The following is a 16096-nucleotide window of genomic DNA, read 5'->3' as shown; positions in this document are numbered from 1 at the left end:
TTCCCTCGCATGATATTACACCACCTCAGTTTCTCCTCTCACGCAGGTTGTCCTCAGATGGCACATTTTACCTTGAGGTCTTTACAGCAGGATGTCAGAGAAGCAGGGAAATCATTTCAAAACATCTTTCATTTTTTATGTATACAAATATGTGGGCACAATCCATGTGTTTTAATACAGATTTATTTTATTACTGTAAAATAAATTACAATCAAGATTTAATTCCCACAGTCTCTACCTTGGTCTGGTGGTTAAAATCATTCCCTTTTTTCATGGTCAGGAATTTTCATGTAAACATTGACGTGTTTTGTAGGCACATACAGCACTCCTTGTTAACATAAACCACCACTTCACCTCCCCCACATGTTTCTCCATCCCTCTAACACCTTTCAGACAAAAGAACACATCTCCTCAGTGGGTGTAGAGGGAGGCGGTGAAGACAATGTCCCTGCGGATGGCCAGGGAGGCTTTCTCCATCTTGCTACCCAGGACGGAGTCTCCCACGATGCGGGCGGCCTGGCGCACCTCCTTCAGCACCTCGTCCAGGCGCTGGATGCACCGGACCACCGTGCCCTCCTGCACGTCGGTCAGCTGGGCGATCTCTGCGAACGGCTGACGGGACAGAGGGAGAGAGACAGGAGCAAGGTGAGACATGACATGGTGCAACACGAGGATGAGGAGATAAAGTTTTAAAGCATACATCCAGAGGGATATACAAATCTGTCTGTATGTGTTTTGATATTATGTAATTACCAGTGCTAAGTTTTTTATACAATAAAACTATTTAAAATAATATTGAATAAATAATTAGACATAATAAGCCTCAACTCAAGCTTTGGGATATCATACGGTATTATAAACAATAAACAATAAACAATAAAAAGAGATATCAGAAGGTTATTTGACGATTAAACACAACCAGTTTAACCAAGCTGCCTTTGAGATATCCCATTAAGAAAACTACTGCTGGGGATAAAACATCATTCACATTGTTGATATTAAATATTCAGCCTTTAAGATCACACTAAGCTATGATTTCTGTACCCACTACAAACTATGAAAGTACCTGCCCTCAATTTAAAGACAGGATCAAGTGAAGAAAGGCCGAAATTATTATTATATTTAGTTAACATGTGTGTATTCTCACCAAGATACAGATTGCATGTTAATAACAGAGTCTAAATGAACTCTAAATCAATTGCAACAACTAAAGTGCTACAGGTTAGGCGAGACTCAGTGCCTGGCTGGAAATGCCTTTTATTACTGGGGCAGACAATAAAATGGGTTTTTAAACTATTCTGAATGAAAGAGACAGACAGACAGATACACACAGGCAAACACAACTGAATACATGATGTCCGCACAGACTTACACCTGGCGAAAACAATAACCGGGAGTGAAACCTCACCATGCCTCTGGCCCAGCAGTACACCACCTCTGTCAGGCCAAACTTGAACTGGCCAACAAACTCCTCAGCTGTCTGCGGTATCTCACACTCCCTCTGCAGCTCTCCAATACGCTTGGCCACTGAAAGCACCCGATCGATACCCTGAGAGAAAAACACAAAGAGAACGAAAGAGGTGGGGGTTAGAAGAAAAGGTTAAGCCGGAAAGAGAGATTTTAGTTTTACAAGCAGCCTTTAAATGCATCTCTCTCTCTCCTCTTGGAGATGTTCAAGAAATCTGTTTTACAAAATGTACCGCTGCTCCTCTATGGCAGGTCTACAGAGCTCAGGTCATCACTAATTCAGGACCTCATAAAGCACTTTCATGTATCAGGGGGCCGTTCACAACACACACCGACACAGCAGAGGCGAATTTGACAGAGACAGACGAGTGTATTAATAAGTGAGAGAGGCTTGGATGAGTCGGGTGAAGTGCTCTTAGTGTCCTTTCTGCAGGGAAAATATGTACAATGTTAAACTGAGTACAAGTGTGTCAACGTGTGTGAGTCACCCAGAGAAGGCAGAGTCTTATACACAGTCAGTACACACACACATCAGGGCTGTCATTTTTAAATCTGTGCTTTTCATGAGATAAAAGCAAGAAAAGCTTCCTTTCTCCTTACCTCCTGCAGTGTGTTGGTAATGTGCGGCTCCACCTGTGTTTTCTGCGTGAATACCAAACAGGACAGCAGGGCGGCGCTCTCCTCGGGGGCCAGCGGGCTCAGGACGTTCTCGAACAGCAGCTCGGTCAGCAGCAGCTCGTGGCTGCTGATCTGACAGGCCACGCGGCCCTTCAGCTGCACCGCCCCGCTGCTGTCCACGTACTGGAGGGACTGCAGCACCTGAGGAGAGAAAACTAACCTTTAGGAGCGGTTTGGTCAGGATCAGTTTCATCTAAATAGTATTTATCTTCTGAATCGCAAAAAAATGTTAGGTTCAAAAAATTGTAGGCCAGATTTTATCATATCTCGTCTGCCACATCTACTTGCTAAATTCACTCAATCATGTCTATCACAATAACATGGTCAAGTCTCAATATCTGTTATCTATGCAAACAGGAAAAATGGTGATCTAGGACACGGTTTGGCAATATTTCGTGGATTTTGACCAGGGATTTGCCAAAAATGTGAAACTTCATTCATAAAAAAAAAATCTAATTCTATACATAAATACTTTAATAGAAATTTTGAATTAAAATATTCCCTACTTGGAAAGTTTTGATCCCTAAAATTCTTTGAATTTCAGCAATTCTCTTTACACAAAAATATTTAAATAAATATTAAATGGATTGCTCAGAACAGTTTTGAAAACACACATGGCTCCCTATGGATAAATAATAATGATATTTAGTTCTCCAATTTTTTTGTTGAAGAAGATTATCCTGACAACTATTAGATTTCCATGAACATTAGTGCACACACACATCCCCCCCTCAGAGTAGGACTCTGTGTATAAAGGGTAAGCTAAATGTGCTATACAAATAAACAAACCTTAACCTTAAGCTAAGGGATTTAATGCACATTTAAAAATAATTAGAAATGTACCGTAAACCATACTTTTTAAAGATAGGAGTTTGGTCAGAGATTTAAAATTAAACAAAGAAATCTCAATCTTTAGGGCGGGAAAGTGACCTTATTCTGATAAATAGACATGCACAAACAGGTCAGGTCAGGTCAGCGAGTCGAACGTCTGATCCAAACCTTGACCCTCTGGTGGTATTCAGGTAGCAGAGACAGAGACTGGTCCGACACCAGGAACAGCAACCTGTCCAGCTCCTCCTGCACACCCATCCTGTCCTGAACCCGAGCAAACTGAAACACACACACACCCACCCACACACTGGTTACTTAAAGTGGAACTATCATGCTATATTTGAATAATATAGTGTAGCACCATACCTGTATAAGGCATATTTATACTTTTTATTTTTCAAAATACAAAACAGATCATGCATTTTAGCCATTCCTCTTTTCGCTCAATTTAACACTGTCTTTTAATGGGCTGATTCTGTGAGAACAGCACCATCTACAGGCCTGGCATATGTACTACAGCGTCTCCAGCGCTTTCGAACGACAATGTCCGTGGCTGTCTCCTCCTGATTGTTGGAGTTGGCCCAATAGCCATAGCGCCACTTCTGTGACGTCATAGAAGTGTTCAAATCTGGATCAGTTTGTATCAGATCCGTTGCAGCCCCTTTTTAAGAGATTTGGGTATGGAGGAAAATAGAGAGGGTTGTCTTTTCTGACACTTGGTGAGTTCCCTGGAACACCGGGGACACATATTCATGTAGAAAAGACGTACAAAAGTGCATTTGCATGATAGGTCACCTTTAACTTGAGAATACAACAGCAGTACTGCAGCACTTGACCTGACTTCAGTGCACAGAGGATTCTCTCTGTGAATATATTACATAAACCAATTTATGTAATAAAGCCAATTACTGTATATATTAACACTTGCATTATGGGAGAATACTGCATTAACCAGCGTTCAATAATACCCACAAAGACACATTAAAAGTGTGAATCCAAAGTGATGAGAGGAGACTGCGATACTGCAAGTAAGAGCTCCTTATCTTGCTAAGTAATGAGAGAGCTTTTGTGATGTGCACGTGTGTGTGTGTGTGTGTGTGTGTGTGTGTGTGTGTGTGTGTGTGTGTGTGTGTGTGTGTGTGTGGATGGGAAGGCTCAAATGACACGCTGTATCTGTGAGACAGCGATGAGCTGCAGCTATGAGTCTATGTGGGTAATTATAGAAACAACTGGCTCCAATTTTCAAATCTTATCTCGACGAAGCGAGGCTGCCATCAAAGACAGGACACGTAATAACGAAAGCAGGAATGTTATGGCGGTTTGATATTATTATTGTTGGAATACTAATGGGAGGATAAAAGGAAACTGATGCAGAAATGAGAGGAGGCTTCACAATGGGAGCTTATTGCTGGGTGTCTTATGTAAGGGTATGATGTTAATGAGCTTCATAAATATTCAACTGCTGAACAAAATAATTTGTGGTCTTAATTAACAAACAGTGAAATGAAACCCTTTCATCATTTTTTATCTCAAAAGGGAATACAAACATATATAAATAAGGCCCATAAAGAAAAAAAAGTGCTCCATCAGTGGACACACACACACACACACACACACACACACACACACACACACACACACACACACACACACACACACACACACACACACACACACACACACACACACACACACACACACACACACACACACACACACACACACACACACACACACACACACACACACACACACACACACACACACACACACACACACACACACACACACACACACACACACACACACACACACACACACACACACCTGCTCTGCAAACGTTGGCGAATGGATGCAGTTGAACTCTCTGAGGCTATCTCGCAGCACACGGAGCCTCATGGTGTCCTCCACCACATCCACGCTCTTCAACTGGAGGTCGTTCACAGGGTCGAGGGCCGCCATGCCGCTAGGATTGGCTTCGGCCAATCGCAGGAGCTCCTGGGTAGTCGTGGAGATGGCTTGGCCAGGAGGATCCAGCCTAATGACAACAGGTAAAAGGAAAGACATAGGTTTTGTAATATATATAATGAACAATAAAACATGACTGAGACAACACATACAGATATACATATTAAAAGGTAAAAAGGAAATCAGTCAAGCCATGCACCTGAATCGTGGCTGTTGCCTCTTGCTGTAGTTGTCGATAATCCGGTCAGGAATCACTTTGAGGGTTTTCACTGTGATGGCTGAGATGTCCTGAAGCTTTAACTTCTGCACTGTGTGACTGCAAGGGCCTGACAATAACAAAAGGGGTAAGGGACCATCACACATGCTTAAACGTCTGTTACACTCACTGGTAGGTTTGAATGAATGTATAGAAGGCATATGGGTAGAATTAATGAGAGAAACCAGTGTCAATCTGCCTGTCAACCGACCTTCAGGTATGAAGAGAGCTGTGTTGTAGAGGTGAGGGAAAGAGTTGTTGTTTCCTTTTCCTTCCTCTTCGCCCTTCTCACAGATGACAAGAGCTGTGAAGGTGCGATTCACAGAGTCATTCGACACCTGGCATGGAGAGAAGACAGGAGGAGATGTCAGGAGACGGATGGAGGAAACACTAGGAACATGTTTTTTTTTTCCATGTTTTGGTTTCCACTCTGGGCTCTGATAACCTCACACTGTCTGAAGACATGCAGGCTAGGTAAACATTGAAAACTTCCTGCAGATGTTAAAGTCTTTTCTTGTGTCTCAGCCCTTACCAACGTCACATACCTGAGCCCTGGGCATACTGGGTGTTTACTAGGTCATTTATTATATTTTAGTTTTTTGTGTTGGAGACTTTGTTAAAATGTTTTTAACCCCTTGGCTTGCTAAGTAAATAAGTGTTACATAATACCTATGATCAATAAAGAGACACTTTATTGTTCTTTCAAAACAAACTACAGCAATGACAACATAAAAAAGGATAGATTACCACACAAATAAAAAATCAAAGATTTTAGAGAAAACCTATCAGCAATAAACAGTCTGATCACATTTCTTAAATATTTGAGACTCGACACATCAATATTTTATGCAGATATCTTAGCATGGTTTCCCTTTCAAGGGAGATTGTTATCCTCAGCGGGATATAGCTGACTGAACAAAGATTACATTTGTATTAATAAATGCTGGAAAATCGTAATTTGGAGCATCTGAAGACAGTATAACAATTACATATTTTAAATGACACACACACACACACACACACACACACACACACACACACACACACACACACACACACACACACACACACACACACACACACACACACACACACACACACACACACACACACACACACACACACACACACACACACACACACACACACACACACACACACACACACACACACACACACACACACACACACACACACACACACACACACACACACACACACACACACACACACACACACACACACACACACACACACACACACACACACCTGTAGGATAACTCCCAGAGCGTTGAGGTGCTGCTTGTTGTTCACCACCACAACTCGACCCACAGACAGAGCTTTCAGCCCGTTGACAGACTCCAGAATAGCGCGCTGAAACCAGAGACAGCAGCAAGGAACTGTTACAACTGCAGATTAAAGCTGTTAGGATACGATATCTGTTGTGTGTAAATGTGTTTACCTGCAAGGCCTCATTGGTGGTTCGTAGCTCTGTAACGGTGTGGTAGTAAGGCAACATGTCGGACAGCTGGCCTTCATTGTCCAGAGGAGGCAGAGAGGACAGCGTCTTCTTCAGCTGGCTTATCCTAATCTCACTGGCCTACAGCAGAGGAAACAGAGGAAGAAAGCATTTAGTATTTAACATGTGTTAGCAATGCACAATATATAATTGGGTTGATAAATGATTGCTCCACAATGGGATACTTATTTTATTCCAATCCACAGCCTTATTTGTCTTGACAAGCGCACACACACTCCGATACAGTTTGTAATTTAATAAACGTGTTATGTACGTCAGGCGCATGTTACCTGAGTGTCCCTGTGGTTTTCAGAAAAGCTCCTCCTCATCATGTCGGTCACACGGAGGGCTTCGACTCGCAGCAGGTTGAGGATCATCGTGTAGGTCAGTCTGAACTGGGACTGGAGGGTGGTGGGTTTACCCTGAGCCAGACAAAGAGGATGGCATCAATACAATAAAGGTCAGGACACTAAACCTGGATCTGTTTCCAGTCCCAGGACAAATGAATGGTCTTTTTGGGCATTTTCATGGGATTTTTTGACAAAGAAAAACACTGAATGTTACCCGGAATCTGCTATTAGTTAAAAAATAAATTCTAACTTTTCTCCTGCTGGTTTGCAATTGTAGGTATAATTTAAAGCTACCTAATCCCATTACTAATTAAGTCCACACGTTTGCCAATGTTAACATGCTTTGAAATGATTTGGAAAGATGGAGCACTATCTGTATTTTTGGCAAGAAGATAATAGCTCCTTTAAGAGACGCAGCACAATGGTCTTAAAACATTCCTCTCCAAGAGAAAGTGTGATAAAGTAGTCTCAACTGTGTTGTTGAAGTTCCCATTAACAGCTAGCAGAGGGCTCTTCTTTGATTCCACATATTTAAAGTTTTCTGTAAAAACCGTAAGCTTTGAGGGTCATGTTGTGAATATTGTTGCCGTTGTAGCCAATAGCTCTTAATGTGCAATGTATGTGATAACACAACTTTCATATGTACTTTGGTTTCACGAGAACTTTAACATTATCTTTTAAAGACAGCTAAAGAAACAGGAGACTCCGATATTATAGTTATTTTCAATATTAACCTGCAAAAGGAGATTAAAACCATAACGATAAACCCATGTGACAGGATGGATGAAACACACAGGGCCTCACCAGCATCATGACATGCAGGTCTCCCATCTCATGAACCCCAGCTTTGCAAAGGATGATGACGGTGCCCGTGGCGTCCAGACCTCTCCGTCCTGCTCTGCCCGCCATCTGGATATACTCGCCTGAAATGACAAGTTGAAAACATCAAAAAATACTGCCGTTTTCCCTCAACTCCGATTCATCCCCAGAGATCAAAGAGCATAGCAAATGTTGGCTCAGATGAAAGAGGGGGAACTCAAACCTGGGAGCAGATTTCTGAAGCCGGTCCCATCGTGTTTCCTGATGCTGTCGAACACCACAGTCCTGGCAGGCATGTTCACTCCCATGGCAAACGTCTCGGTGGCAAACAGCACCTTGGAGAGGAAGGGAAGATTAAGGATTATTATTTTAAACCTTATGAGTGCCAACCTTTACTTGCAGATGATCCTTGGAGGAACAGATACATTGGTTTGCCGGTAGATCGCTACCTGATACTTCCCATTAATAAATAAAAGGTGCTGGTATATGATACGATGATATGATAGGATTTGATTTGTAGATTAGATTTGTTTTTGAAAATTATGTAACTTTTTATTTTTTTTAGCATATTGTTTATTATACTATAACTTAGTACTTTTTTAGCATATTGTCGTGTTGTTTGTTTATTATATTATAACTTAGTACTTTTTTTAACGCATTTAAGATATGCAACACTAAGCTGTCTGTGGCTCTTTCCTGCTGTAACGCTGCACATTTCCCCTCTGTGGGACTAATAAAGGTATTCTGATTCTGATACCTTCTTTTCTGTACTAATTACTCTGACTCACCTTTACAAGACCTCGTGAGAAGAGCATCTCAATGACCTCCTTCAGTATCGGCAGGATCCCGCTGTGATGGACTGCTACTCCCCTCTTCAACAGATCTCTCATGAGCAAGATCTAAACATGACATTTGTGTTAAGTGTTAATACAGCATTAAGGATGTTTTCTTTTCTTTTTTATTTACTTAAAAGGACAGTTCACCCCAAAATCACAAACGACAGATTTCACTTTATCCTGTATTCCTATTTATCAATCTTGCCAAGTTGTCGAGTGTTTGATATATCTACCGTAGACATTTCTGGCTTCTCTCCAATATATTAGACCTAGACTGCACTTGGTTGGTGGGGCTTGAAGCGCCAAAGAACATTCGTAAACACCCAACAGCTATGTCTCTTTCTTCCCTGGTTGTCGGAACACTTACTTACGACCCAAGTACAACCACCAACTGTATTACCGCCAAGAAGAAAGCATGAGTCTACTAATGTATGAGAGGCACTCCAGCTTAGAAAGATAATATAACAGCTCAGCAGAGGAAAACATCAATGTTATCATATTGGGTTGACACAAACACAGGCTTAAGGTATCATAACATTTTGAACAGAGGAAATGAGAGGGTTAAGTCAACCGTTATTTACCTGAGGCAGCTGCCGGTCTGCTCCTCGCAGGCGACTCACACTCTTCTGGAAGAAGGAGTGGATCTCGGCCTTCTCTATGGAGGTGGTCATGTCCATGGAGTCCAGCGAGCGGGCGTTGTCATCACACCTTGTACGAGAGAAGGTGAACGCAACCACCGGCGTCTGCTGCCGCTGGGACAGGAAGTGCAGGAGAGTGAGCCACACCGAGCGGTCCTGCAGGGAAAAACACAATGAGGGATGACAACATGAAGCAAGAGGATTGTTGGATCAGAAAATCAAGGAGGAGAAAGGATGGGAATTACCTGACTAGCCGAAGTGTTGTGGGAAGTACCTTTTGCACCAAAAGATTGGGCATGTTTGCTGGTGCGCTCCTTCTTGGCATCGATAGCTGCGTAATACCTGAACAACAAACACAACTTCTTGTATGAGAAATAGCTTACATGTACAGGTGTGAACCATTCAGTATCTCATGATCCCATTAGAACATGTTATTTTGGATTCAGTTTGCTGTTTGCTAATGAAGCTGGTGTGGCAAATTATGGCAAAATAGAGTTTTTATAATTTAGAAAAACATTTTATGAACTGAACATAAAGTCAATGGGTTGGATTAACGAATGCTAAACTGGCACGATCAAGCACCTTTTAATTAAAGCTTTACGTTTTTTTTCAATCGCAAGGGTCTTAAAAGGTCCCATGTCATGGCCATTTCTACTGATCATAATTCCATTGTTGAGGAATACTAAAATAAATTTATATTGTGCAATTTTCCAAACTCACATTGGTTTCTAATACAGCATCTCTGTATAGTGTGTGTATTATTCACTCTCTGTCCTAAACGGCTTGTTGGAGCTACTGCCCCCCCCCCCCCCCCCCCCTCCTCCATGTGAGCCCAGTGGCCATCGGCGAGACAGCAAGACACAGCGAAACCCAGCCCGAAACACACACACACACCCGCAGCCTGGCTGGGAGTGTGTGTGTGTGCCCAGGCTGAGTGCCGCGTGTTTCGCTGTCTCGCCGCCACCACACCAGTGAGCCAGCTCAAAGTGTCCCGCTCCTCGCAGCAGTGAGCCTCGCAGCAGTGAGCCTCGCAACGTCCCGCCGAGTGTGTCTGCAGGCCGTTTACATGCAGAAAAAGCTACATAACACACAAGGGGACGGGTAATAACTGGAAAAGCATGACATGGGACCTTTAAGGGGAAAAAAATGCAAATGTTTTCTGCTATTGTTGGAAATGTGAATTGATTCAGAATCTTAAAGGATAAGAATCTTGATAGTTACATTAAACAATCCCCCCCAGACCCTTACTACTAGAATAAAAGAATATATACAGGATAACCACAGATCTGAAGAGGATAGAAGTGGTACCCTTTAGTGAGGAAGTTTCCGGTAGGATCCACCAGCAGGAACATCTCTTTCTGAGTCTTGGTGCTGTTTCCAGTGTACAGATAATGCTCCAAAGGCACAGGTCTCTTCATTGTGCTGATCACATAAATATGCTTCTTTTTTATACGTCTGTGAGGAAAATGTTTAAAGTGCCATTAATATTAGTAGCTTAGCTCTTATTGTGACAAATGCTCTCTAATATTGAGTGCACCTACCCGATCCACTCGCTAAACTCCAGAGCGTTGGGCACTGTGGCGCTGAGGAGGATGATGCTGACGTGATCAGGAAGCATAATCAAAACCTCCTCCCACACAACCCCTCTCTGAGGAACAACAAAAGGAAGTGAAAAGAAGAGAAGATAAATGTTACTCTTGACTTCAACAGTGAAAGAATACAGAATGCAGTTGGGGTTGTTGCTGACCTCGGCATCGTTGATGTAGTGAACCTCGTCAAAGATCACCCACTCCAAGTCTCTGATGACCTCTGAGCCGTTGTAAAGCATGGACCTGAAAGAGAGCCAGAGCAAGACGATTACAAGCTTTGTCCATTTTATGTGAAACTTGAATTTGATGTCTATTCCAAACAGCTTGAGTACCGGAGGATCTCAGTAGTCATGATGAGACATGAAGATTCAGGACTGATCTGGACGTCGCCCGTCAGCAGTCCAACATCTCCGAACGTTTGCTTAAAGTCTCTGAACTTCTGATTGGACAAGGCTTTGATTGGAGAGGTGTAGATGGTCCTATGAAAACACCAGACAAGAACGTAAAAAGCTTATATGTAGACAACCTTAAGGGCAACACCGTCAAGGGTTGGTTATCTTACAATTACATGTCAATGTATAATCCTGAGGTAACATGTAAATGTATTGCCAAATTCAAAACACAAGTTATCAAAACTAATCAAGTGTTATAAGAAACATTTCTTGATGAAGTAATTAAAACAGTTAATTAATAATTAATAATTGCATTTTACCAGCGTAACTAATGATTTGTAAAAATATTTAATAAACGTCCGCGTTTTGGAAAGGCTGAATAATTCCCTATTCCTCTGAGTTCAGAAAAACTTTGAGTTTCATAAGTCTCTTTAGAAACCTCCAGTAAAAACGTTTAGAGGATCCGCATTTAGCTTTGCACACTCTGTGAGGGCCGACCAAATTAATTTGTGCCAACAGATACACACCTTGTCATGTGTTTCTGTGAGAGAGCGATGGCGTATTCGGCCACTACTGTTTTGCCAGCTGACGTGTGTGCAGCTACAAACACGGAGTCGTGAGCCTCCAGCAGCAGAACAGCTTGTTTCTGGAAGACGTCCAGCTCAAACGGCCACTGGAGCAGAGAAACAGATCAGTTATCACAGGAGGAAGCTCAGGGGGGTTTCATGTGATCATTCATCACAGAAACAGAGAAACAGGACAAAAAAAGGCAGGGAACTGTGTGAAGAATGCATTTTAGGAAAACAGACACTTAAGTGAAATATGTCTAGGATACCAACTGTATATGTTAAAATGTATAGTTTGATATATTTGAATATTATAATCCTTTGTTATTTGCATTATTATATCATTTATTTAAACCAGCCAAATTGACGTCATAGACGACCGCAGCTGTTTTCTAATTAGGAGACGTTATAGCCGACGGCAGCTGCTGGTGATTGAAGTGAGAAGGAGAAAGAAGCACAGAGCAATATCTGTTTTTGACCTGTGAAAATATGTGTTTGTATTTTGATAACTTTTGTTTTAAGTAAAGAGTCAAACAAACTTTCCTTAGACGTATTTTGTCCGAGTCAAGCTTATTGCTACCTGTGGATCGATTTTTGGATTAGACGAAACAACACCAACCTTGAAAGCTGGGTTGGGGATGCGTTTATAGAAATCATCGCAGGGTGCACTTATGTTGACAGGGATGGCCCATTTCTTATTTCCCTCTGGGTTCTCTTTTGGCTTTGATTTGTCATCGTTCCCTTTCTCTGAGGGAGCCGAGGATGACACAACATCCTGAAGACAGAGGAGGGGAGACATAGTTAGGACCGTTTTACTGTAGGAGTGCATTACATTGTTATTGATTTTTAGTTTGCAAAATTAGCAATACTGAATCATTTTCCTACATGTAGAGACACTACCATAAATCAAATCACACATATTTCTACATAGGGTCACGATCACACATGCGTGAAATTAACATTTTCCCTCCCGTTCACTTATATTCTCCTGTCTGTTCACCATGACAACAGGCACAATGTTAAGCATAGATATTCTGATAAATTAAATAAATGTAAGTAAAAAAAAAACATGTGTTCACATTGATGAATGCACACAGGCTTGCCGGATATTACTCTGTTAGCATGATACGGTGGTTTATCTACAATGTTTTTTTGGACTGCTATTTTCTTTTTATTGATGACATCATGTCATGTTTGCGATCTAATAAGACAGTGAGTTGGAGACAACATGCATTTAATGACCCCTGTACAGATAAGTCATCAGTCAACCACCAGTAATCATCCACTTAGCAAACTGCAGCACCTTGACTCCCAGGTCTTCCAGGCTGTTTGTTCTGGGAAGTTTTGGAGCTTCCTCACTTCCTTTGCTTTCCTCTTTCTCCTCTGCCTCAGGCTGCAGGTCAGTTATATCCAATGTGGACAGCAGGGACATGAGGTTGACCTCTGCCTTTGCAATCTTGGCTTCTTCAGGATACAAAGAAAAAAATATTAAACAATGATCTTTTAACCTTCGTAGGATTTATTTTTAGGAAAGTATAATATGATACCTTTGTCAGTGAAATCCATCCCTGCTTTAAGTCCAGGTGGAACTTTGAGTAAATCTACACGGAAAAAGAAAAAGAAAAATGTAACCATTAGGAGCTGAAAAAAGTGTCAGCATTACCTAACAACACTGTAACTAATCATTTAAAAATTACCATTCTCAAAGTCTATTTCCTCCTCCAGTTCAGATGTCTTCTTGATTTGCTCCAGAGTAAGCTCGTCCATTCCTCCTATGAAGATCACCATAGCAACAACAATATTCTTAGATAATAAATGCGAAGTGAAAACACTTCAGTCACATCTAAAGGAAGTCATTAAGAGAAAAGGATTTTAATCAATCAATCTCACCGGGGAGGAAGGGGTAATTAGTGTTGCTTCCTCGCAGGCTCTCTGCAGGAGGACCAGGTTGGCGTTGGAATGAAAGTGAGTTCTTTGCTGACAGGCTAGTGTTCTCCAGTAAGACCTACAGAAGAGTTAAAGACAGAACAGAGCCGAAAAGTAACTGAATTAACTTTTAAAGTAACACAAAGGCTGCTTCATACAACAAACATTAATCGATTCGTCAATAATGTGATCTACCTCTGTGAAGTCCAGCAGCATCCCTGTGGTTGGATCTCTGACGACAGAGACACCCGAGTGAAGAGCAGACGGAGAGCAGTGGATCAGAGAGTTGACATTCACTTCTCTCTGGGTCACCCTGGTGAAGAAAACAATACAACATCTTATTCAGATACATATGATTATTTAAAGAAAAATCCTATCAAAACCAATTGAATGAACCCTCGGTATCGTTATCTCGTCAGTATTGGTAATACTTATTAGCAACTTTTTAGATGTAATGTCTGATACCAATACATTTAAAAAATATATTTTATAAGTACTGCAACTAAACACTTTCAAAGTATTCCAGTCCTTTCATAATCAAGTTGATACTATAAGGCAACTTAAAATATTTAAGGTTAAAGATTCATGATAGGTTACTCTAAGGTTGATTCTGGGCCAGATGTGGCATACGTTACAATAATATATAGTTTTTTTTAATTGGTATGAGTATTACATTGTCTACTCTACAACATCAAATTACTGCAACTTGCACATACTCTAAAGAACATATTGGGGTTTATTGTCAAACCGCCATTCATTATTTACAATGTCAAAGCTTACATAGCAATAATAACTAAATGTTTTACAGGAAAACTTACTTGAGAAACTTCTGGAAGGCAAAGTCAGTGTCATGAATAGGAAGCCAGGCAGCGTCCCGTAAAAACTGTTTCTCTACTTCTGTCTCCAGGCTCAGGCTGGTGGGAGGAAGCCCGTGAGGGAGCTGTGGGGGGGAGATAAGATCAGATATTCAGTGACTTAGTGACCCAGCATGTAATCATAACATCCCAGATAAAACACGTTTTGTTTTATTAGATATAGTCCACCTTCTATCTGTATGAAAATATGTCTTTTAATTAAAATATCTATTAACAAAAGAAGGTGGACTAAAATCCAATAAAAAAGAGGTCTGTTCTGTTGTCCAGTGTAGAAATAATATGTGTGGATTTAGGGTCAGATTACATAGGAGGATATTGTAATATTACAATAATAAAACACCGCTGCATTGATTTGTCTGAGACTTGTTAATTAAAAAACTGCTGATTTTTCATAAAAATATTTGTATAAAACTGAAGAAGCCCTAAAAAATTAAAGAAACAGATGTGTCTCATTTGTCCAGTGTCCAGTTACTATATGGTATGGGCTGGGACCACCAGGGTCACATGAATGGAAGCTATTCGTAGTTAATGTCTTTCTAATATCTAATACAATCAAAACGTCACTGTGGTTTAATGTACAGTAATCCTGCTGCACTCACCGTGCTCTGTGGAGCTAAAGGCTGGTCAGGTACAGGGTGTGTGATGAGCTCAAACCGGCCGGAGCATCCCATCTCCAGCAGGGACAGCGGCAGGTCCATGGGGCCCGCGGGGGGTACATCTGCAGAGAAACAACACAAAGAGGATGGATGGACTGAACAAACACAATGAGGCCAGGAAGATGCACCCTGTGCAAGCGAATGCTAACTTAACTCTTTAAGGCAATTGTACTTATAATGCAAAGCTACAGAGCCGCTGTTTTTGCACTCCTTACTGTGTTTTGAATGCGTGTGTTTTGCTTGTGGAAATGCAAGAAAGGCAGATTTCAATTCTTGTCTAACAATATTTCACAACAGAAAGAGATGCAAAAAATGGAACCATGGTCGCGACGAAATCCAACTTAACTTCCCCTTTAACTGGATAATCGAAAGCTAACTTTAGCATCGTTACAGCCTTGGTTATTATCTAAATATTAATTGTATTTATTCTGAATGGATATCGTTTTGACAGCTACCCTGTTAGCCACACCATCGCACAAGCTACACAGTGAGCGTTATTAGCAAGTTTAAACGCGTTTCAATATGAACAATAATATACAGGCTAGCATTACATTGAAAAAGCTAGACTTACTTATTCTGTCCATGTTCCCAGTCCCACTCTCAAGTGAAAGCTAAAAGTTGCCACCAACAGTTGCTGTAGCTTCGGAAGTTGCTGAAATTGACAAGCGGAAGTTGCTACTAAGCTAGCTAAACGATAGCTAAAATAAAAAATAAACTTAAACGTATTCAT

At 41.3% G+C, this 16096-nt stretch overlaps 1 protein-coding gene across 1 annotated transcript; it reads right to left on the bottom strand.

Annotated features, from left to right (window-relative positions):
• Positions 1-165: 165 nt before the first annotated feature.
• Positions 166-16054, bottom strand: skic2 (SKI2 subunit of superkiller complex). Its single transcript, XM_079654059.1, has 29 exons — positions 15938-16054; positions 15310-15428; positions 14654-14775; positions 14031-14148; positions 13800-13914; positions 13607-13681; positions 13457-13510; positions 13213-13373; positions 12529-12684; positions 11871-12016; positions 11284-11430; positions 11110-11194; positions 10904-11010; positions 10671-10817; positions 9608-9704; positions 9306-9518; positions 8677-8787; positions 8112-8223; positions 7874-7992; positions 7010-7141; positions 6663-6800; positions 6470-6574; positions 5412-5538; positions 5144-5270; positions 4804-5014; positions 3145-3255; positions 2068-2286; positions 1409-1549; positions 166-612 (listed from the first exon to the last, which is right to left on the bottom strand). The coding sequence occupies exons 1-29, from the start codon at positions 15948-15950 to the stop codon at positions 412-414; spliced, it is 3729 nt and encodes a 1242-aa protein (XP_079510185.1). The 5' UTR covers positions 15951-16054; the 3' UTR covers positions 166-411.
• Between the last annotated feature and the right edge of the window lie 42 nt (positions 16055-16096).

Source organism: Notothenia rossii, assembly GCF_949606895.1.
Source record: "Notothenia rossii genome assembly, chromosome: 10".
Classification (NCBI taxonomy): Eukaryota; Metazoa; Chordata; class Actinopteri; order Perciformes; family Nototheniidae; genus Notothenia; species Notothenia rossii.
The sequence above is the reverse complement of the archived record's forward strand: the minus strand, read 5'-3'. Positions and strand labels throughout refer to the sequence as shown.

Bases quoted from the DNA above. Each gene is read 5' to 3' on its own strand.
- skic2 (XM_079654059.1), bottom strand. The intron at 9,705-10,670 runs GTACCACTTCTA...TTTGTTGTTCAG, and splicing joins GGAAACTTCCTCACTAAAGG to GTATTACGCAGCTATCGATG. The intron at 613-1,408 runs GTGAGGTTTCAC...CTGTCCCGTCAG, and splicing joins ACTGCTGGGCCAGAGGCATG to CCGTTCGCAGAGATCGCCCA.